The sequence below is a fragment of the Hemitrygon akajei genome, chromosome 31 (genome assembly GCF_048418815.1).
Source record: "Hemitrygon akajei chromosome 31, sHemAka1.3, whole genome shotgun sequence".
NCBI lineage: Eukaryota > Metazoa > Chordata > Chondrichthyes > Myliobatiformes > Dasyatidae > Hemitrygon > Hemitrygon akajei.
The window spans coordinates 31,603,935-31,628,730 of record NC_133154.1 but is presented as its reverse complement, the minus strand read 5'-3'; the positions used below and the strand labels follow the sequence as shown (position 1 = coordinate 31,628,730).

General features: G+C 45.8%; 1 protein-coding gene across 3 annotated transcripts in view; it reads left to right on the top strand.

Annotated features, from left to right (window-relative positions):
• The window catches only part of LOC140719107 (uncharacterized), a 77,567-nt gene that overhangs the window by 11,641 nt on the left and 41,130 nt on the right, over positions 1–24,796 (top strand). Inside the window, exon 1 of one of the 3 annotated variants that reach the window (XM_073033489.1) lies at positions 2,884–6,413. The exons of the other annotated variants lie outside the window; for them this stretch is intronic. Within the exon in view, the coding sequence (XP_072889590.1) occupies positions 6,329–6,413 (85 nt within the window). The 5' untranslated portion in view covers positions 2,884–6,328. Of the gene's footprint in view, positions 1–2,883; positions 6,414–24,796 lie in introns of those variants that run through there. 3 annotated transcript variants of the gene reach the window in all.

The window sequence follows — 24,796 nt, the reverse complement described above, 5'->3', positions numbered from 1 at the left end:
TGAGGGGCCACTGGTTTGAGTTAAGTCCCTCAGAGGGACTGTTGGTTTGAGTCACTTGCCTCAGAGAGGCCCCTGATTTGTGTCGCTGCCCTTTGATTCAAGTCGCTTTCCGCAGATTGGCTGCAGGCTCGTGTTGCTTCTCCTGGAGTGGCCGCTGCCTTCAGAGAGGTCCTGGGTCCCAATGCTCTTGGAGATGTTACTGAAATTCTGAGATTTATGGATTGGTCGGTAGTCCATGGTTGTGATCTCAGGATTGTGCCAGTGAGGCCAGATTCAGGAAGATCATATAGTTTAACCCATGCCTAAGGAGATGGTGCAGGAGGGAGGGCTTCAGATTCTTGGCTCATTGGGCTCTGTTCCAGGAAAGGTGGGTCCTGTACAGAAGAAAGAGTTTGCACCTGAGCTGGAGGGGCAATAACATCCCAGTAGCAAGGTCTGCTAGTGCAACACAGGGTGGGTTTAAACTAGAGTTGCAGGGGAATGGGAACTGGAGCACCAGAATATATAGTGGAGAAGGATGTTGCTAAGCCTACATACAAAGTCAGGAATCAAATGGTGGGACTAATGTTCTGAGCTGCTTATATTGCAATGCAAGGAGTATTGTAGGAAAGGTGGATGAGCTTAGGGGATGGATCAACACATGGAATTATTACATTGTAGCCATTCGTGGTTGCAGGAGGAGCAGAACTGGCAGCTCAATATTCTCCAGCTCCATTGTTTTAGATATGACAGAGCAGGAGGAATTAAAGGGGGTGGGATGGCATTACTAGTAGGGAAAATGTCACAGCAGTGCTCGGTCAGGACAGACTGGAGAACTCGTCTTTTGAGGCATTGTGGGTGGAAATAAGAAAGGTATGACCAGGTTAATGGAATCATATTATAGACCAACAGGCTGCGGAATTTAGAGGAGAAAATTTGTAGAGGGATCCCAGCCTGTTTCATGAAATGTAAGGTGATTTTAACTTTCCACATATCAACCCATACTGCAAAAGGACTAGATTGGATAGAGTTTGTCAAATGTGTTCAGGAAAGTTTCCTTAATCAGTACGTAGAAGTCCCAATGAGAGAGTGTGCAATATTTAATCTCATATTAGGGAATGAGACAGGGCAAGTAACAGATGTTTGTTTAGGGGAGTACTTAGCAATTAGCGATCATAATGCCATTAGTTTCAAGGTAATTATGGAAAAGTTCAGGTCTGCTTCTCAGGTAGAAATTCTACATTGCAGACAGGCCATCTTTGATGGTAACAGAAGGGATCTGGTAAGTATGGATTGGGACAGGCTTTTTTTCTGGCAGAGGTATACGTGGTAAGTGGGAGGTTTTCAAAAGTGCAATTTTGAGAGTACAGAGTTTTTTATGTTCCTGTTGGAATAAAATGCAAGGATAACAGGTTTTCAGGAGATACTGACCCCTGTGGTTAAGAAAAAGAAGGAGGTGCGTAGCAGGTATAGGTAGGAAAAAATGAGGTACTTTATTAGAAATGCAAGGGAACATAAGAGGGAAATCAGGACGGCTAAATGAAGGCATGAGGTTCCTCGAGTAGACAAGTTGAAGGAGAATCCAAAGATCTTCTACAGATATATTAAGAGAAAAAAGGATAGCAAGGTACAAAATTGGTCCTCTGGAAGATCAGAGATCTTAAATGGATTTTTTTTGCATCCCTATTTACTCAGGAGACAGAAACAGAGTCGATAGAAGTGAGGCAAAGCAGCATAGAGGTTATGGACTCTATACAGATTACAGAGGCACAGGCATTTGCTGTCTTGAGGCAAAGAGAGTGGATGAATTTCCAGGGCCCGAAAAGGTATTCCCTCAGGCCCTGTGGGAGGCTAGTGTAGAAATTGCAGGAACCCTAGCACAGATATTTAAAACATCCTTAGCTATGGGTGAAGTGTCAGAGAATAGGAGGATAGGAAATGTCGTTCTGTTATTTAAGAAAGTGGTCTAAGAAAAAGTTAGGAAATTATAGCCTGGTGAGCCTGACATCAGTAGTGGGAAAGTTATTGGAAGGTGTTCTAAGGAACTGGATATGGAAATATTTGGATAGACAGGGGCTGATTAGATATAATCAACAAGGAATTGTGCATGGTAGGGTGTGTCTAACCAAGCTAGAAACCAAGAAATTTTTTCAAGGAAGTTAGCAAGGCAGTGGATGTTGTCTACATGGACTTCAGCAAGATCTTTGACAAAGTTTTACATGTGAAGTTGGTCAAGAAGGTTCAGTCACTTTGCATTCAAAATGAGGTAGTAAATTGGCTTTGTGGGAGAAGCCAGAGAGTGGTAGTAGAGGGGTGCCTCTCTGACTGGAGGCCTGTGACTAGTGATGTGCTTCAGGGATCAGCGCTAGATCCATTGTTGTATGTCATCTATATCAATGATCTGGATGATAATGTGGCTACTTTGATCAGCAAATTTGTACATAACTGCATGATTGGTGGTTTAGTGGGCAGTGAGAAAGACGACCAGAGCTTGCAGCAGGATCTGGATCAGCTGGGAAAATGGCTGAAAAATGGTGGATGGAATTTAATGCAGACAAATGCAAGGCATTGCACTTTGGTAGGACCATCTAGGGTAGGTCTTACATAGTGACTGGTTGGGCACTGATAGAACAAAAGGAATTGAGAGTACTGGTCCATAATTAATTGAAAATGACATATAGGTGATAGGGTCAAAAAGAAAGCTTTTGGTATATTGGCCTTCATAAATCAAGTACCGAATACAGGAGATGGAATGTTATGTTGAAGTTGTGTAAGACATTGGTGAAGCCTAATTTGGAGTATTTTGTGCAGTTTTGGTCACCTATCTATAGGGATGATGTAAATAAGATTGGAAGAGTACAGACAAAGTTTACAAGGATGTTGTCAGGACTGGAGGACCTGAGTTATAAGAAAGATTGAATAGGTTAAGACTTTATTCCTTAGAATGGAGATAATTGAGGGAAAGATTGATTGAGGTATTCAAAAGTATGAAGGGTATAGACAGGGTAACTGCAAGCAGACTTTTTCCACTGAGGTTTGGTGAAAGTACGACTAATGTTTATGAGTTAAAGATGAAGGTGAAATGCTTAAGGGATCATGAGTAGGAACTTCTTCACTCAGAAGGTGGTGAAATTGTGGGATGAGCTGCCAGAGAATGTGGTGGGTGTGGGGTTGATGCCAATATTTAAGAGAAATTTGGATAGGTACATGGATGGGAAGGGTATGGAGGGCTATGTTCTGTGTGAGGGTTGATAGGACTAGGTAGATTAATGATTCAGAGGATTAAATGGGCCAAAGGGCCTGTCTACCTGTAGTGTTCTGAGACTATGACTCTAAACTACAAGAATAATGACAATTCCTCAGCCCTAGCCAAAAGTGGCCTCAAACTTGATGGTATGAACACTGAACTCTCCAACTTAAAGTGACTCACAACCCCTATGCTCCTCTCCTTATTCATCCCTTATTCTCCCCTTATTCACATTTCCCATTTGCTCATGTGCATCACCCAGACACCTACTGACCTGGTCTACCCTTCCTAGCCTCTTCCCAGCTGGTTCTATTTGCCCATTATACCCCTCTTACCTGGCTCCAGCAATCACCTACTACCCCATGCCTTACCCCTCTCTCACCCCTTTAACCCAGGCCTCTCCCCTCTACACTGTTGGGCGAAGGTGTTATATTTGAAAGCATGCAGTATATGGAATAAGGTCAGAATCAAAATCAGGTTTATTATCACCAGCATGTGTCGTGAAATTTGTTAACTTAGCAGCAGTTCAATGCAATACATAATATAGAAGAAGAGAAAAAAATAAGTAAATCAATTACAGTATACGTATATTGAATAAATTAAAATTGTGCAAAAACAAATAATAAATATTAAAAAATGTGAGGTAATGTTCACAGGTTCAATGTTCATTTAGGAATTGGATGGCAGAGGGGAAGAAGCTGTTCCTGAATTGTTGCCAGTGTGTCTTTTGGCTTCTGTACCTCCTACCTGATGGTAACAGTGAGAAAAGGGCATGCCCTGGGTGCTGGAGGTCCTTAATAATGGACGCTGCCTTTCTGCGATACCACTCCTTGAAGATGTCCTGGGTAATTTGTAGGCTAGTACCCCAGAAGGAGCTGACTAAATTTACAACCCTCTGCCGCTGTAGATGATCTTGTTGCACAGTTACAGATTGGTAAGTATGATGTTGCAGGAAGGTGGGGAGACTCTGTTGGTAAAAAAAAAATCAAATAATTAGAAGTGACTTAGGATCAGAAGATGTAGAATGCTTATGGGTAGAGTCAAGAAACTACAAGGGTAAAAAGGCCCTGATGAGCGTTATATACAGGCACTGGAACAATAGCCAGGATGTGGGGTACAAATTACAATGGGACATACAGAATACATGTCAAATGAAAGTCACGGGGGATTTCAATATGCAGGTAGATTGGGAAAATCAGGTTGGTGCTGGATTCCAAGAAAGGGAATTTGTAAAATACCTACGTGGTGAGTTTTTAGAGCAGCTTATGGTTGAGCCCAGTAGGTTATCAGGTATTCTGAATTGGGTGTTGTGTAATGAACCAGATTGGTTAGGGAACTTTAGGTAAAGAAACCCTTAGGAGATAGTGGTCAGAATATGATAGAATTCACCCTGCAGTTTGAGAGGGAGAAGAGAACATCATTTGTATCAGTATAACAGTGGAGTAAAGAGAATTACAGATGCATGAAATATGAACTGGCCAAATTTGAATGGAAGGGGGCTCTAGAAGGGATGACGGCAGAACAACAATGGCTGGAGTTGCTGGAAACATTTTGGAAGGTGCAAGATCGATAATCTCAAAATGAAGAAGTATTCCCAAGGGAGGATATGCCATGTGTCTGACAAGGGAAGTTAAAGACCGTACAAAAACAAAACAAACTCATAATAGAGAAAAAAATATAGTGGGAAGTTAGGGGATTGAGAAGAGAATGAAATATGCAAATAAGCTAGCTATTAATATTAAAGAGGATACCAAAATTTTTTCTTCAGATACATAATGAGTAAAAGAGAGACAAAAGTGGATATTGGAGTGCTGGAAAATGATACTGGAGAGGTGGTAAGGGGGGACAAACTTTATAAGTAGTTTGTGTCAGTCTGCCAGATATTTGAGAGTGTCATGAAGCAGAAGTGAGTGTAGTTGCTATTACTAAGGAGATGTTTGGGAAGTTGAAAGATCTGAAGGTAGACAAGTTACCTGGACCAGCTCGACTACACCCCAGGGTTCTGAAAGAGGCAGCTGAAGAGATTGTGGAGGCATTAGTAATGACCTTTCAAGAATTTCTGGATTCTGGAATGTTTCCAGAAGAATAGAAAATTGCAAATGTCACTTTGCTCTTTAAGAAGGGAGGGAGGCAAAAGGCAGGAAATTTTCAGCGAGTTAGTTTGACTTCATTGGTTAGGAAGATTTGGAACCCATTTTTAGACTGTTATAGCTGAAATCCACAGCTACAGCCATAGACAATACACTTAAAAAACTCAAAATTGACGAATCAGGGACGACAGTCTTCTGTCATAAGTGTAGTTCCCCTTTAAGGCAGCAGAGGAGAGGATACCACACTGGATTTAAAGTTCATCTAAGGAGAAGAGGGTTCTGTCTTCCACTACTATCTATTCTATTGAAAGCATACAATCTCCAGAAAATAAAATCAAAGACCTCAGAGCAAGGTTACTGCACCAGAGGGACATCGGAGTCTGTTGTGGTTTTTGTTTCATTGAGACTTGGCTATCCCCAATCATTCTGGATGCAGCGATACAGCTTGCTGGCTTCACCATTCGCTGTCAACACAGGACTGCTGAGTCTTTCAAAGGTAGAGAAGGTGGAGTACGCTTTATGATTAACTTCTTGTGGTCTACAAACATGATGGTACTGTCTCAGTCCTGCTCACCCACCCTGGAACATTGAGCAATCAAATGTCATCCATGTTATCTGCTGTAGGAGTTTTCAGCCATCATCTTGGTAGCAGCGTACATCCCATCTCAGGCCAGTGTCAAACAGGTTTCTAGATGGACTAAGCGATGTAATAAACAGTCAAGAAACCGCGCACCCTGATGCCTTCCACATCATTCTGGGGGATTTTAATCAAGCCAGCAGGAAAAAGTCTCTAAATAATTATTACTAACTTGTGGAACCAGAGGAGCCAACACACTGGACCACTGTTATGCTGCCATCAGCACTGGTATACTACCATAAACTCTTTACAAGGCACATACCATGCAATACCACACCCACACTTTGGAAAGTCTGATCACCTGGCTGTACTTCTACCCCCTGAGTATAGGCAGCGATTGAAGACTGCGGTACCAGTAGGGAAGACCAAGAAGGTATGGACAGCGAGCCACAGGAGTGCTTACATGACTGCTTTGAGTCGGTGGACTGGACTGTATTCAGGGATTCGTCTTTGAGTCTGAGTGAGTATGGCACAGTTGTCACTGGCTTCATTAAAATCTGTGTGTATAGTGTGTGTCTATGAGAACATACCATATATACCCTAATCAAAAGCTGTGGATGAGCCAGGGGGTTTGTAGTTCTTTGAGGGCTGATCTGTGGCTTTCAAGTCTCGTGACCCAGCACTATACAAGGAGATCAGATATGACTTACAGAGAACTACTGTATCTCAAGGACTAGAATATTAAAGCAAGTATGTCATGCTGAGGCTTTTTAAGACATTGGTCAGACCGCACTTGGTGAATAGTTTTGAGCCTCTCATGTAAGAAGAGATGTGCTGCCATTGAAGAAGGTCCAGAGGAGGTTGATGAGGATCATTCTGGGAGTGGAAGGGTTAATCTATAAGGAGTGTTTGTTGACTCTCAGCCTGTACTCACAGAAGTTTAGAAGAATGATGAAGGATCTTGTTGAACCCTGTCGAATATTGAAAGGACTATGTGGAGTTTCCTGTAGTCAGTGAATCTAGGACCAGAGGGCGCAGCCCCAGAATAGAGGAACCTTCGTTTAGAACAGAGATGGGGAAGAATTTCTTTGGCCAGAGGGTGGTGAATCTGTGGAATTCATTACCATGGATTGTTGTGGAAGCCAAGTCATTGGGTGTACTTAAAGCTGAATTTGATAGGTTCTTGATTAGTCAGGGCATCAGAGGTAATGGGAGAAGGAAGGAGAATGGAGAGGGAGAATAAATCAGCCATCATGGAATGTGGGAGAAGACTTGATGGGTCAAATAGCCCAATTCCACTCCTATGTCTTCTGGCCTCTCAGCCCTGATGCAAAGTCTTGGTCCAAAAAAGGTGACCAGTCGTCTTCCTACACAGATGTGTTCAACCTGCTAAGTTTGTTTCTTTTCACAGAGTAGAAAGTGTCTCTGTTCACTGTGTGTGCTCTCTGCCTCATGTAGAACACTGGTGTCTGTTACACCATCACAGAGTCACCAGCAGTAATGACAACAAATTGATTCCCACTTGTTTTCCGACTCTCTTTGATGATTCCCCATGTTCCAAACTCACAAATAAAGCTTTGGAATGTGGGAGTTCTCCGTGAGAAAGATCCCCAATTCTTCTCACATAGTAACAGGAACAGGCTCTTTGGCCCACAATGTCTATGCCCTACCTGATGAGAAATTCAGCTGAAACTCTGCATGTGTGTCCCATATTCCTTCATTCTCTGCATTTCCATGTGTCTAACAGCCTCATAGTCACCACTCTTCCATCTGCATCACCTCCAGCAGCACATTCCAGGCACCAACCACTCTCAGTGGAAAGACTTGCCCGGCATATATCATTTAAATGTTCGTCTTCTCACCTTAAAGGCATGCTCTCTTGTATTTGACATTTTTTACAGTGGGAAAAGGATTCTGACTGCTTACCCTATCTCTGCTTCTGATAGTTTTATAGATTTCTATCATATCTCTGCTCAGCCTCCATCAGTACAGACAAAACAACCCAAATTTGTCCAATCTCTCCTACCAGCTTCTCCTCACAGCTCATAACCTCTAATCCAAGCGGCATCCTGGTAAACATCTTCTGTTTTCTTTACAAAGACTCCACTTCCTTCCTGTAATAGGGCAACCAGAACAGCACACTATAATCCATACATAGTCTAACCAGAGTTTTATATACGAGAGGTGATTGATAAGTTCGTGGCCTAAGGTAGAAGGAGTCAATTTTAGAAAATCTAGCTCATTTATTTTTCAACATAGTCCCCTCCTACACTTACACACTTAGTCCAGCGGTCGTGGAGCATACGGATCTTGGACCTCCAGAAAGTGTCCACAGATGGGTGATTGATAAGTTTGTGGCCTCAATACTCCCCAATGCCATTAGGCTTTACAATTCAACCGCCAGGACTTAAGAACTTTTTAAAAGCTATTATTAATGCTTTTTGAGATAGTGATTTAGATGCATATCATATTTTTTTACTGAGTTAAGTATTGTATGTAATTAGTTTTGCTACAACAAGTGTATGGGACATTGGAAAAAAAAGTTGAATTTCCCCATGGGGATGAATAAAGTATCTATCTATCTATCTATCTATCTATCTATCTATCTATCTATCTATCTATCTATCTATCTAAGGTAGAAGGAGATGAGTTATACAGCTCTCGTTACATGTGCATGCAGGTCAACTCTTTGAGTGATTATGCAGAAACATAGAAAACCTACAGCACAATACAGGCCCTTCGGCTCACAAAGCTGTGCCGAACATGTCCCTACCTTAGAAATTACTAGGCTTACCTATAGCCCTCTATTTTACTAAGCTCCATGTACCTATCTAAAAGTCTCTTAAAAAACTTTTGTATTTGACTCCACCACCAGTGCCAGCAGCCCATTCCACGCACACACCACTCTCTGAGTAAAACACTTACCCCTGACATCTCCTCTGTACCTACTCCCCAGCACCTTAAACCTGTGTCCTCTTGTGGGACCCATTTCAGCCCTGGGAAAAAGCCTCTGACTATCCACATGATCAATGCCTCTCATCATCTTATACACCTCTATGAGGTTACCTCTCATCCTCCGTCGCTCCAAGGAGAAAAGGTCGAGTTCACTCAACCTATTCTCATAAGGCATGCTCCCTAATCCAGGCAACATCCTTGTAAATCTCCTCTGCACCCTTTCTATGGCTTCCACATCCTTCCTGTAGTGAGGTGACCAGAACTGAGCACAGTACTCCCAAGTGGGGTCTGACCAGGGTCCTATATAGCTGCAACATTACCTCTTGGCTCCTAAATTCAATTCCACAATTGATGAAGGCAAATACACCATACGCCTTCTTAACCACAGAGTCAACCTGCACAGCTGCTTTGAGCGTCCTGTGGCCTTGGACCCCAAGATCCCTCTGATCCTCCACACTGCCAGGAGTCTTACAATTAATTCTGCCATCATATTTGACCTACCAAACTGAACCACTTCACACTTACACACACAAAATGCTGGTGGAACACAGCAGGCCAGGCAGCATCTATAAGGAGAAGCACTGTCGACGTTTCGGGCCGAGACCCTTCGTCAGGACTAACTGAAAGGAGAGATACTAAGAGATTTGAAAGTAGTGGGGCGAGGGGGAAATGCAAAATGATAGGAGAAGACCGGAGGGGGTGGGATGAAGCTAAGAGCTGGAAAGGTAATTGGCGAAAGTGATACAGACCTGGAGAAGGGAAAGTATCATGGGACGGGAGGCCTCGGGAGAAAGAAAGGGGGAGGGGGGAAAGCACCAGAGGGAGATGGAGAACAGGCAGGGTGATGGGCAGAGGGAGAGAAAAAAAAACAAACAACTAAATATGTCAGGGATGGGGTAAGAAGGGGAGGAGGGGCATTAACGGAAATTAGAGAACTCAATGTTCATGCCATCAGGTTGGAGGCTACCCAGCCGGTATATAAGGGGCTGTTCCTCCAACCTGAGTTTGGATTCATTTTGACAGTAGAGGAGGCCATGGATAGACATATCAGAATGGGAATGGGACATGGAATTAAAATGTGTGGCCACTGGGAGATCCTGCTTTCTCTGGCGGACAGAGCGTAGGTGTTCAGCGAAATGGTCTCCCAGTCTGCGTCGGGCATTGACTTAACATTGACTTCTCTAATTTTCGTTAATGCCCCTCCTCCCCTTCTTACCCCATCCCTGATATGTAGTTGTTTTTTTTTCTCTCTCTGCCCATCACTCTGCCTGTTCTCCATCTCCCTCTGGTGCTTCCCCCCCTTCTTTCTCCCGAGGCCTCCCGTCCCATGATCCTTTCCCTTCTCCAGGTCTGTATCACTTTCGCCAATCACCTTTCCAGCTCTTAGCTTCATCCCACCCCCTCCGGTCTTCTCCTATCATTTCGCATTTCCCCCTCCCCCCACTACTTTCAAATCTCTTAGTATCTCTCCTTTTGGTTAGTCCTGACGAAGGGTCTCAGCCCAAAACGTTGACAGTGCTTCTCCTTATAGATGCTGCCTGGCCTGCCCTGTTCCACCAGCATTTTGTGTGTGTTTGAATTTCCAGCATCTGCAGATTTCCTCATGTTTGCACTTCACACTTATCTGGGTTGAACTCCATCTGCCACTTCTCAGCCCAGTGTTGCATCCTATCAATGTCCCGCTGTGACCTCTGACAGCCCTCCACACTATCCACAACACAAGTTTGAAGTTAATAACTCATCTCCGGGCCACGAACTTATCAATCACCTCTGATGAGTTATTAACTTCAAAATTTCTGCATAATCACTCAAAGAGTTGAACTGTATGTGCGCGTAAGAGAAGCTGTATAAATCATCTTCTACCTTAGGCCACGAACCTATCAATCACTGCTACTGTGGACACTTTCTGGAGGACCAAGATCTGTATGCTCCACGACCGCTGGACTAAGTGTGTAAATGTAGGAGGGGACTATGTTGAAAAATAAATGTGCTAGGTTTTCTAAAATTGACTCCTTCTACCCTAGGCCACGAATTTATCAATCACCCCTCTTAACTACAACTACACTTACACCCAATGCCTGACCAATGAAGGCAAGCATGACATTTGCCTTTTTCACCACTCTGTGGACTTGTTTGGCCACTCTCAGTGAATTTTGGACAGAGATCTCAAGATCCTACCATTAATTGTATACTTTCCCCTTATTCTGACCTTCCTCAGACTTGATCAAATTAAACTCTATCCTCACATTTGTTCAAATTAAACTCTATCTGCCATTTCCCTGCACACATCTATAACTGATCTACAATGTCCTGCTGTGTCCATTTACAGCCCTTCACATGGTCCACAACTCCACCAACCCTTGTGTTGTCTGCAGTCTCACTAACCCACCCATTTACAGTTTCATCCAAGCCATTTACAAATATCACAAACAACAGAGGTCCCAGAATTGATCCCTGTGGAATACCACCGGTCACAGATCTCAAGCCACGATAGCCCTGTCCACCGTTTGTGTTGGTGAGGTTAGATGTTAATGGTTGACTCTGATTATAGAGCAGTGTGATGTCTGGGAGCTTTTCCAGGTTACTTGTTTGTACATAGGCCTTTCAGTACGCTACGGCCACACCATAGCTCTCTGCTAGTCCACATCACAAAAAGGCAGACTGACCTTTCTCCATCTCCCCCTCTCTGACTTCCATATTTCATCTTCAGTTCTCTCAATCTGTTTTTGTCAATGCTCCTTCCCCATCCCTTTATCTCATCATCCTTTCCTTCAATCTCTATTTCAAACTCTCTCTCCCTGTCTCTTTCTCCATGTCCCTTTATCTCATCTCCTCTTTCTCTCACTCTGTCTCACTTACTACCCTCTGTATTTGTCTCAGTATTCAACGTCACCACAGGTTGAAACTTTCTAGTTCAGCACCCTGGGCTGTGACTGGTGCCAGACCGTAGAAATACCCCTGAACATTGTTCTTAAGTGCAGGCTGGCCCGGGGTTTTGTGAGAGTTCTGTTCCTGAGGGTCATCGGTAAGCTGAAGTTTCCATTAGTCAGTAACACTCAGTTCAAATTGTTAATGGCCACTTAGCTTCAGATTAGTACAGATCTTAGTTAATTAAATCTTTGTTAGAATAAATGGGATGACATGATGGTGTAGCTGAACGCTCTACAGTGACTGGGTTCAATTCCCACTGCTGCCTGTAAGGTGTTTGCACATTCTCCCCATGCCCGCGTCGGTTCGCTCCGGATGCTCCGATTTCCTTCCATGTTCTAAATAGATACGGGTTAGTTGGTTAACACTTGGGTGTAATTGGGTGGTGCGGACTCATTGGGCCGGAACGGTCTGTTATCATGCAGTGTCTCTAAATGGAAATAAAGAAGTTGAAGATCTGTTGTGCAGATTCAAAACATCCTGGACCACAGGAGCTGCTAAACCACAGACCACTAGACTAGAGAGATTCAACCCGTATTTTTCTCTTGGTCTCTCGTCCTCTTTCTCTCTCTTTCTGTGTATGGATTGTTGCAAGTGTTCCTTCTCTTTGTTCCTGCCTTGCTCTTGATCTCTCCAGTCTCACATTAGTCTGCTAGTTGTTTCCGTATCTTTCTGTGTCTTTCTCTCACAGCTTCTTTCTTTCTGCTTATCTGTATATCTTGCATGTGAAATGCGGAGTCCAGTGTCATTCTGTGCTTCATTTCCTGTTGACCAGAGTGTGTGAGCCTCTCACACTTCGTTTCACTCAGTCCTCACCCTGACACCAGGTCCTGACCTCCACCACGGCTCTGGGCATTCAGACCCATCAGCTTAAAATTAGAATTCCTCCTCACAGGTGAAGTGTTGCCTCACCTGGAAGGACTGTTTGGGGCCCTGAATGGTGGTAAGAAATGAGGTGTAGGGACAGGTGTAGCACTTACGCTTGCAGGGATAAGTGCCAGGTGGGAGATCTGTGGGGAGGGACATGTGGACCAGGCAGTCGCGGAGGGAACGATCCCTGCGAAAAGCAGAGAGGGATAGAGAGGGACAGATGTCCTTAGTGGTGGGGGAATGGTTGATGGGTGTTTCTCCCCAACAGCCACCAGAACGTGAGATGGACCAGCTTCATTCTGCTTGAGTTTTGAATAATAAGAATCAATCTGGCAAAGCAAAGATCCTGTGGGGTTTAGCTAAGGTGCTTATCTGTGGAGGATGTTTCTTTTATTGGGACAGTCGAATAGCATGGACACAGGTCTTTCAGCTCACTTTGTCATGACAACCAAGGGATCTTCCTGAACTCATCACTTTGGTCTGTTTTGTAGAACGGAGGGTCCTAGGAGAACAGTTAATCAGCGTTCCTGAAACCTAGCAGCCTGGCCCTTCACCCTAACAGGAACATACAGGCTCTGACTACTTGATATGACAGATTTAAAGTCCTCCCGCTCAGCAGATTCTCCTTTCCCTGCAAGCAATCTCCCAATCAACTTTTGTGAGGTCCTGCCTAATGGCTCCAAAATTTACTCTGTTCATTAACCGGTGACACGGAGATTTCCTTTTCTACAGCTATTTTAAACCTAATTGAACTATGGTCATTGGACTCAAAGTGCTCACCAACTGACAATTCCATCATCTGTCTTTTCAGTCATCTTCTGGTCAAGATGATGCCAGGCCGTGACATATTTTGTGGTTGTGGCTCAGAATAAGTTGCTTTTATGTCTGTATGGATGGTTTAGGGGCAGTGTGGGGAGTTAAGATTTAGGGGCAGAGATGAAGGGAGTTAGAGGTCCGGGGCAATAATTAAAGAGTCAGGGCAGGTGCCAGAATCCAGGATGAACAGAGCCGCATTAGAAGGCCGGTGATCACCGTGGACAGATGTTGGGTCAGTATGATCCCCGTGGACTGATGTCACCTCGGCAGGTGCTGAGACATAGACCGACAATCCCCATGTCAATGATTGAGTTTGGCAGGCCCTGTCAACCTGGGCTGGTGACAGCCTAGGTCAGCAAGTCCCAGAGTCTATGGCCCATGCGAGTCTGGAGACCGAAGCTCAGAGTTCAAAGCCCAGTGATCAATGAGTCCTGGGATCCATATTGAAGGTCAAAGACCAAAGGTCAGAGAGTCCTGATGTCAAGGTTGGCATGTCCAGAAATCAGAGGCTTGATGTTTGTGAGTCTGGGCCAAGTATGGCCTCCCAGGTTGGTGAGACCTGGGGTTGGAGATCTGTGCAAGTGCAGAGTTTGAGGCCAAATTCTGTGTTTAGTGAGCCCTAGAGTTGACACTGAAGACTAAAATTGTCAGAGTGTCCAGAGATCAAAGGCCCGAGGTCTGTGAATCTGGGCTACAGATTGGAGATTGGAAGCTTGGAGGCAGCCTGTCCTTGTGTTAAAGGCCTGACTGTGTGTGTGAATGGGTGGGTGTGTGTATTAGAAGAAAAGGGACGTCTGTGAGTGGGTAGGAGTGTGAATTGGCAGAGAAGGGGGTTGTGTCTGAGTGGGTTTGGTGTGTATATTGGGAGAAAAGGGGCTTGTGTTTGAGTGTCACAACCACAGACAGCTGCTCAGCAGATTCGGCAATTGCATGTGTCACCTATTATTATTTCATTATGGTGGTATTTAATTGTAACGCCTGTTGAGACTTAAGCAAAGCACAGCTGCCTGCTTGCATTCGGCTTTGCCTGAGAAATTGGACTGTCGAGTTAACTGACCCTAAAGACTAGCATTATTCATTTTATATTTAGTTATTCCTTTCAGCTGCAGTGTTAGCTTTGTTCTTCATTTGAGAGTTTTAGTTAGCAGCAGTTTTAGTTTTAGTTAGCTAGCGTTTATTGTTTTCTTTTCCCCTAAAATACTGTTCGGTTAAAGACTGTGAACTATTGACCCACTTCAGTGTCTCTATCCGCACTTGGGCCAAATCTGAACGACACAGCAAGTCTTGACCACGTAAAAGTTGATCCAGCAGAGAGAGAACAGCTGACTTTGTCCCCGAGATTCATTGGCCAGGTAGGGGGCAAGTTACAGGCAATTGAATTAGTTCTGAGTGAAGTTACAGAAGCAATGAGGCAGATAATCTCGTGCGGACAAGTTCTGTCTTATCTAGAGGAGCAGGTATCATCCCTCGCAGCAACTGTTCAGCAGCTCACAGCAGACATTCGGAGTCAGGGGGCTGCGATTTCTGATCTCACGGTTGCTGTCCACAACCTCACCGCAAACAGCCAGTGTCAGTTGACAGCAATCAGCATTCTCGCCAACATAATTCAGCAGCCTCTGGTCGCCTCAGTTCCACTCCCAGCATTTTGCAGGTCCTCTTTTTCTGTTGACCTGACAACCTCTGCCACTACTGCTCTCACTCTTGTGCCAGTCCAGAACTGACTCCAGCTTTCGGACCATCATTGACTCCTGCATCCGTACAAGAACTGAGTATTCCATCACTGGGCAGGTACTCTGGTGATCCCCTTGGCTGCAGAAATATTATTACCCAATGTGAACTGACATTCCAAGCCCAACCTGATTGTGTTGGTGATGATGCGCGAAAATTGGCATACATGGTCAATTTCCTAGCTGAACCTCCACTCAGCCTGTTCACTGCTTTATCAGGCAAGGGTACCCTGCAGCCCAGCCATTCCGACATTTTATTGCTGAGTTAAGGAGGGTTTTTGACCTTCCAGTATGGGGTCAGGAGGCTGCCTACCGACTCCTGGACCTGTGCCATGGCTGAGGGAAGGCGAGGGCCTATGCCAGGGGTGGGCAAACTTTTTGACTTGTGGGCCACAAAGGGTTCTAAAATTTGACAGGGGGGCCGGACGGAGTGTTTTGGTAATACACCTCATAAGAGAAAATAAAATATCATGGGATATGTAGAAAACATGTGCTCTAATTTCAATTGAAAATGAACAAATGCATTACAACAAAATCTCTGTCTTTGAAGTCCCATGGTATTTAGCTATTTATTGAAATGACTTTTAAAACACTGAAAATTAAATGAATAAAATACAGCTTTTTTTAATAGTAACAGTTATAATTTTAAAGCACTGAAAATTCTGTTATCCTTCAAGATATTATCATCATCACTCTCCTGCTGACTGTCTTTATTTCAAAAATGGTAGGAGATGCAGGTCTACTTGTCCTGCTCCTTCTTATTCAATTGTCCCCTGTGCCAAAACTCAACAACGACCAGCACAAGGACAGAACAGTGACAGAGCGCCAGTATGCGGAGCGTGTTATTTGATCTGGAGCGCATTTTTTATTTTGAGAACGTACGTGCACCTGTGCACTACTCATGTCCATCACTTAACAGAAATGACATGTAACATGTAAGGCTTATTGAAAAAAATATTTTCAAATGCATTTTTTACATAACACAACGAAGAAACTTATTTTTAATTTCAGTGGGATCAGTGTTGTTGGTCTCCCTTTTTAGCCAGCACATCAAAGTCTGGATTTAGTTTTGTTGTGGCGATTCTCAGGATGGATCTGAGGTGTTAACAAGGTTTATTAATATAATTTCATCAAGTTCTGCGGGCCGGATTAAAAAGCTTAGCGGGCCGCATATGGCCCGCGGGCCGTAGTTTGCCCATGCCTGGCCTATGCAGTCAAATAATGCACATTTGCAGTAGAGACAGAACAGAATGAGAGATCTCTCATCACTGCCTTCCAGCGTGGACTGAATATGGGGGCCAGCAGGAGATCGTTGTCCACGACAAGCAGGATATTCTGGATGATCTGATTAATCTGGCTATTGGAGTTTGCGACCAGCTATTTGCATGGTGCAGGGAAAGAATGTCTCAGATTTCCCAAGTACCATCTAATTACCTTCTTTTCTTGCACTCTCCCCCTCCCTCACCACTCAGCACCCAGTCCATGGAGGAGCCCATGTAAGTGGGGCACATGCACCTATCTCAGGATGAACGAGAGCGGCGCGGGAGAACAAGTTCCTGCCTCTATTGGGGTGATCCAGGACATTTCTGGGTGGCACATTCCAAGCGTCCGGTAAATGACGATACCCGTCAGCAGGGAGGGGTATCCTGCCAGTTCAGTTCTCTCTTCAGTCAGCTTCCCCTAATTGTGTCATGTTCGCAGCTTCCTTGTCATAGGGGTCTCGAACCCATTTATCAACTCCGGTGCAGCCTGGAATCTCATGGATGTCTTAAAGCCTCGTGGAGGTCAGGAGCTGGTGTCAGGGTGAGCTTCCACAAAGTTTGGAATGGAAATAAGTGCCGAGAAAACCAAACACATGGCAAATGCCAGTGGTGCCATCACAACAGACATCTCAGTCCATGGTCAGAAACCTGAGACACTGCAGCAGTTCAAATATCTGGGAGCAGTCATCAGTGATGAAGGATCAAGACCAGAAGTCCTGGCAAGAACCACACAAACAATGACTGCACTACCCAAACTCAAGACAATATGGAGGGACAGCAACATCACCATGAAGAACAAGATCAGACTCCTGTGTGCATTGGTATTTTCCATCTTGCTGTATGCATGCGAGACATGGACTCTCACAACAGAACTACAGAGGAAGATACATGCATTGGAAATGAGATGCTATCGCAACACCTTGGGCATCTCATACTTGGATGATACTTGGACCACATCACATCACATCACATCACATCACAAACAAGCAAGACCATCCGGCCCCACATTGGCCCTCGTGAAGACCTTCTCACAACGGTGAAGAAAAGAAAGCTGAGATGGTACGGCCACGTAACAAGATCCAGTGGCCTTGCAAAGACCGTTCTACAAGGAACTGTGGAGGGGAAAAGAAGGAGAGGCAGACAGAGGAAAAGATGGACGGACGACATTAAAGAATGGACAGGGGAAGCATTTGTGGTAACCCAGGCTCTGTGATGGATGGAACAGACTGGTGCAAAGCTTGTCATGACAGTGCCCCGATGCCTCCACCAGGAGTTAAGGGTGCAAGGTAAGGTAAGGCAAGGCAAGTACATGTGTATAATGTACATATCGTACTGCATATAGAAACGAGCCATGTTCCTTCGAACCAGGGTGTAAAGCACATAATACATGATAACTTATGAAGGTATGGATCAAATCTACAGATTAATCACACATAAATAACAAACTAAACTGTACTAATATTAAATATTGTAAAGTACGGAACAGATTAACCACGGACACTTTGAATACGATGTGGCTGGGAGTTCAGTAGCCTAATGGCCTGAGGGAGGAAACTGTTTCCCATCCTGACCGTTCTTGTTTTTATGCATCGTAGTCTCCTGCCTGATGGTAGAAAGTCAAAGAGGATGCTGGATGGATGGGTGGGGTCCTTAATAATACTAAGGGCCCTACATACGCAGCGTTCCTGATAAATGTCCATGATGGATGGTAGGGAGATCCCTATGATCTTCTCAGTTGTTCTCACAGTTCATTGTAGGGACTTCAGGTCCGATGCTCGACTGCTCCCAAACCAGATGGAGATGCAACTTGTCAGGATGCTCACAATGGTGCTTCTATAAAATGCAGTTAAGATGGTGGGTGTGGGGGTGTGGGAGCCTTGTTTGCCTCAAACTTCTTAGGAAGTGGAAGCGCTGCTGTGTCTTCTTGTTCAGGGAGGTGATATTAAGGGACCAGGTGAGGTCACCTGTGATATGAACTCCCAGGAACTTGGTGCGCTTAACTCTATGCACGGAGGAGCCATGTATTCACAGAGGGGGGATGGTTTGTCTGCACTTCCCACAAGTCCACATTGACTTCCTTTGTCTTCTCCACATTCAGGCTCAGGTTGTTCTTCTCACACCAGTCCACCAGCCACTCCACTTGCTCTCTCTATCTCGTCTCATCATTGTTCTTGATAAGACCAACCACTGTTGTGTCCTCTGCAAACTCGAGGACATGGTTTGAGCTGGATCCTGCAACACAGTCATGCCTCAAGGAGGCCCTGGAGGAATGGCAGCACTGGTTGGAGGGGAAGAGCATTTTTTCTTGGTTTGGACGGATCACAAGAACCTCTCCTACATTCAGGACACAAAGAGACTCAACTCCCGTCAAGCCCAGCGGGTTTAATTTCATCCTCACCAATCGTTCCGGCAGCAAGAATAACAAGACTGACACTCTCTCCCAGCAGTTCGACGGAACTGAGGACAATGCCGAGCTCGAGCACATCCTTCCTCAGCCATGCATTGCAGCTCCGGTGATCTGGGGAATAGAAGTAGAGGTGAGGGCCACCCAACAGTTGGACCCAAGCCATGTCCTTGCCATGGTGCGTTCCAAAGTGTTGGAATGGGGTCACTCCTCCTCTCCGGCTGGCCATCAGGAATTCAGAAGTTTATAAAGAGACAATTTTGGTGGCCATCTATGTTCTAGGATATCCTTGATTCCGTATCTGCCTGCCTCACTTGTGTTCAGAACAAGACATCACACCAGTGTCCTGAGGGTCTGCTAGGTTCACTGCCTGTGCCCCACCAGCCCTGGTCTCACCTCTCAGTGGGTTTCATCACTGGTCTGTCCCTATTTAATGGAAACACCACCATTTAGGTTGTTGTGGATTGATTTTCCAAGGCTGCCCACTTCAATTCCTCCCCTAAGCTCCTGTCGGCTCATGAGGCTGCCACACTCATGGTTCAACATGTGTTCAGATTCCATGGCTTTCCTCAAGACATAGTGTCTGATTGTGGACAACAGTTCACTTCCCACTTTTAGAAGGCTTTCTGCTGTCTTGTGGGAGCTACAGCCAGCCTCTCGTCTGGTTTCCACCCAGACTGAGAGAGTGAATCAGGAGTTGGAGACAACCTTGCACTACATTGCCTCGACTGACTCCACGTCCTGGAGCTCACAACTGGTTTGGGCTGAGATCACCCACAATAACCTCCAGTCATCCTCCACAGGCATGTCCCCCTTTGAATGCCAGAAAGGATTCCAGCCACCGCTCTTCCCTCATCAGGAGATTGAGGTAGGAGTTACTACTGTTGAACAGCTGATCTAGCACTACAAGCATACCCTGGAGACAAGCCAAGGTTTCTCTGCTATGCACTCAGAAACAACATGCCCACCAGGCTGATTGGCTCCAATGACAGGTGAGGCCTTTCAAGTCAGGAGCGGAGGTCTGGTTAGCATCAAGGGTTCTCCCCCTGAAAGTCAAGAGCCGCAAATAGGCTCCATGCTGCCTGGGATCGTTTGTAGTGGAAAAGGCTAGCAACAAGGTCTTGTATATATTGCACCTACCAGCAGCAATGAAGATCCACCTAGTGTTCCATGTTTCCCAGCTCTAGCTGGTTACTACCTCTCTCCTGGCCCCAGTTATCCCACCTTCCCTTCCTCCCCCGCTTGGTAGATGGTTCCCTGGTCTTTCCGGTGTGGCGCCTCCTGGCATCTCGCCGGCTACATGGTGAGGTCCAGTACCTTGTGGTTCAGGAAGGGTATGGTCCTGAAGAACATTCCAGGATCCTAGTGAAGGAGACCTTGGACAAGTCACTCATCTGGGACTTCCAGTGGACACAGGTCTGTGGCACCTCAGGAGATGCGCATAGGTACAACCTTGTCACAACCACAGACTCTGCCGCGTAGCAGATTTGGCAATTGCACCCTTGAATATGCACGTGTCAGCTAATTATAATTTCATTACTTAACTCCCTTCTACTTGTTGTAGCACGTGCTGAGACTTAAGCAAAGCACAGTAATATAATGCTGCCTGCTTGCAGTCAGCCTTGCCTGAGAAATTAGACTGTTGATCAGCAGTCACACACAAAATGCTGGTGGAACACAGCAGGTCAGGCAGCATCTATAAAGAGAAGCACTGTCGACGTTTTGGGCCGAGACCCTTCGTCAGGAGTATTGATCAGCAGTATTTTTTTAATATTAAGATATTCCTTTCAGCTGCAGTGTTGGCATCTAGTTTTCCATTTCAGAGTTTTAGATAACAGCTCTGTTTAGCGGTGCGTTTATTGTTACCTTTTCCCTTAAAACACTGTTCACATTGAAATCTGAAAGCTATTGACCCGCTTCAGTGTCTCACTCTCTGCACTTCGGCCGTATCCATGTGAACTGATACTGGGTGTCTGTGTTGAGAGAAAAGGAGTTTGTTTGCGTGTGTGATGGCAAAAATGGGTTTCTGTGTGAGTGGGTGGGAGTTTGTATTGGGAGAAAATGGGACGTGTGTGAGTTGAAAAATGTGTTAATTGGGAGAAAAGTGTCTTGTGAGTGGGTGCCTGTTTTGAGGGAGAAGGGGATTGTGAGTGGGTGTCTGTATTGGGGGAGAAGGGGATTGTGAGTGGGTGTCTGTATTGGGGGAGAAGGGGATTGTGAGTGGGTGTCTGTATTGGGGAGAAGGGGATTGTGAGTGGGTGTCTGTATTGGGGAGAAGGGGAATTGTGAGTGGGTGTCTGTATTGGGGGAGAAGGGGATTGTGAGTGGGTGTCTGTATTGGGGAGAAGGGAACTGTGAGTGGGTGTCTGTATTGGGGCAGAAGGGGATTGTGAGTGGGTGTCTGTATTGGGGAGAAGGGGACTGTGAGTGGGTGTCTGTATTGGGGGAGAAGGGGATTGTGAGTGGGTGTCTGTATTGGGGAGAAGGGGATTGTGAGTGGGTGTCTGTATTGGGGAGAAGGGGATTGTGAGTGGGTGTCTGTATTGGGGAGAAGGGGAATTGTGAGTGGGTGTCTGTATTGGGGAGAAGGGGATTGTGAGTGGGTGTCTGTATTGGGGAGAAGGGAACTGTGAGTGGGTGTCTGTATTGGGGGAGAAGGGGATTGTGAGTGGGTGTCTGTATTGGGGAGAAGGGGATTGTGAGTGGGTGTCTATTGGGGAGAAGGGAACTGTGAGTGGGTGTCTGTATTGGGGGAGAAGGGGATTGTGAGTGGGTGTCTGTATTGGGGAGAAGGGGATTGTGAGTGGGTGTCTATTGGGGAGAAGGGGATTGTGAGTGGGTGTCTGTATTGGGGGAGAAGGGGATTGTGAGTGGGTGTCTGTTGGGGAGAAGGGAACTGTGAGTGGGTGTCTGTATTGTGGGAGAAGGGGATTGTGAGTGGGTGTCTGTATTGGGGAGAAGGGGATTGTGAGTGGGTGTCTGTATTGGGGAGAAGGGGAATTGTGAGTGGGTGTCTGTATTGGGGAGAAGGGGATTGTGAGTGGGTGTCTGTATTGGGGAGAAGGGGATTGTGAGTGGGTGTCTATTGGGGGAGAAGGGGATTGTGAGTGGGTGTCTGTATTGGGGGAGAAGGGGATTGTGAGTGGTTGTCTGTATTGGGGGAGAAGGGGATTGTGAGTGGGTGTCTGTGAGTTGGGAGACAAGTGTCATGTGTACGTGTGGGTGGCTGTGAGATGGGAGAAGAGGGGCTGGCATGTGAGTTGGTGTGTGTGAATGGGAGAAAAGGGCTTCTGATTGAGAGGCCGGAGGTCTCCATTTGGAGAAAAGGGGCTTTTGAGTCAGTGTTGGTCTGTATTTGGCAGAAAAGGTACAGATCTCCCCGAGAAACAGGAACTGAGAAAGACATGTCACTGCACAGAGCTCCTGTTGATACAAAGGGACTGAGAGAAACTGGTCAGTGTACAGGTGTCCCCCTGCGGGAGAATGACTGAAAAAGTATTCACTCGACAGATATAACCCCTTTGATAGGAACTGAGAGATACTGGTAATGTACAGATATCCCCTGAGAGTGAGGGACTAAGAGACAATGATCAGTGCACAGATCTCCCCTTAGAGAGAGGGACTGAGAGACACCGTCAGTGCAGAGATCTCCCCCCAAGAGCCGGAGACTGAGAGACACCGGTCAGTGTACAGATCTCCCCTTGAGAGTGAGGGACATTGTAGAGATATTTCCCATGCTCTATCTGTGTCACAGTTTCTCTGTTTCCTACTGTGGACTGTTCCTGTCGTCACTGCACATCTGGGTCCTGTCTGAAGGAGATTGGAAATACCCTGCTCACCCTGACATTGCTTCCCCCACTGGGGAATTTGGGTAATGGGTGGGGTGGACTGGGAGGGAGAAAGATACTGATAGGAATGAAGGAATCCTCAGGAGCATCCCTGAAGGACAGTGATACTGTAATCAGGGACTGGGCTCTTGTTTTGCAGTCCTGTTCTTCCCCCTTGGGGTGGTGCCTATCTGCCTGTGTTCACACCACCTCACAGGCCAGTTTCCTGTTCCACTGTACGCCTTTGCACTCTCTGCACCAGACTGGACTGCTCATGACCAGAAACTCCAGGAGCGTAGAGGACCTCTGTATCACTGTGCCCCATCCGCCTGTCCTTGAGAGAGATGGACACTCGGCAGCTGCTGACCCTCTGGCTGATCCTCTCTGTCCCTGTCTGTGAGTTTAATTTGTAAAAAATCCTTCTGCTTCGCTTCCCTCTCCCTGGTCTCGGTCACTTCCACACATGGGGCCATTGTGTACGCGATGCTCTCAGGACAGCAACATCGGAGTGTGAGTGGCGGATTGTTGATGGAAGGATTACTGACTGTCCATCTCTTGGGCAGTTCACTGTACAGCTGATCAGGGAGAGGGAGGAGGAATAAGCCGATGTCCACTGTTACGTACCCCGTAACTGGGTCACTTACCAGCAAAGATAGAGAGGTCCGTTGAAGTCTGATGGTACTATTTTTAACAGTATTTATTGATAAAAATACACAAAATAATATCAAGGCAAACTTACAGATAATATACGTCATCAATACTAAATCTAAAAGCGCGGGTCTAATAGTAATCGATAAGAAATAGCTCTATCGTTGTCTAGGGGATAATGTATTGTCCGATGGAAATATAAAAGTCACTCAGTTCATTCAAGCTGCAGCTTTTGGGTTGGAGAGAAAGACGGGTTAAAATTTGCCCATTCCTTTTATGATGTCAATCCTTCGAGAGTCGTTGGGAGTTGATTTCCCCGTTGTTAGATAAAAACCGTTCTGCCATGGTACAGGGCCCACCGATTCCAGGGCAAATGGAAAAGGACGCACGTGGCCTTCCCACTGGTTTTTGCTATTATGGGATCGTTTGCGTTCCTTCTGGTGCGTCTGAGGGGCTGTTCCCACAGACCCTCTTTTTATCCTGACTCACAGGGTCTCAGGTGTCAATCAGGTTGGGATGATGCAATCCCTCCACCAACCTCCTCCTCGGTTCATTGCCTGGGGCTTCGATGCATCGTACAGGATGCAATACACAAGTCCGTCTCCAAGAGACAATAGCCGGTATCAATGGGTCCGCCTTTCGGAGGCCAGGACACATTCCAACTCTTTGTGGATTCTGCATGTCTTTCTCTCATTTCCTGGGTCTCCTGAACTGACTTAATAGTGATCTTGTGATTCTCACAAAGGAGGGGGCTACCCCGCACCCTTCGGCCCCTCAGAGCTGTGGCACATTCGTAACACCACCAACTACTTTAAATTGAGGTTCTGTTGCAACTTTATGAAACTCTGGTTAGGCCACATCTGGCGTATTCTATACAGTTGTGGTTGCCCCACTAAAGGAAGGATGTGTGTGTGTGTGTGTGTTTGGGGATATGGAGCTTGTATGTGAGTATGGGTGTGCGCGTTTGCAGAAAAGTTGTGTGAGTGGGTGGATGTGTTGATTGGGAGAAAAGTGTCTTGTTAGTGGGTATCTGTATCAGGGCAAAAGGTGATTGTGAGTACGTAGCTGTGTAAGTTGGGAGAGAAGTGTCACAGAAGCAAGAAAAGGGGCTTCTGTATGAGAGGCCGGGTCTCTATTTGGAGAGAAGATGCTTTTGTGTCAGTGTTGGGCTGTATTTGGGAGAAAAGGTACAGATGTCCCCCTGAGAGTGAGGGCCTAATAGAGATAGGGCAGTGTACAGATCACCCCCTGAGAGACGGGGACTGAGAGATGCCGGTCAGTGTACAGATTACCCCCTGAGAGAGAGAGTCTGAGAGACACCGGTCAGTGTACAGATCATCCCTGAGAGAGAGGGACAGAGAGACACCAGTCAGTGTACAGATCTCCCCCTGAGAGAGAGGGACTGAGAGACACCAGTCAGTGTACAGATCATCCCTGAGAGAGAGGGTCTGAGAGACACCGGTCAG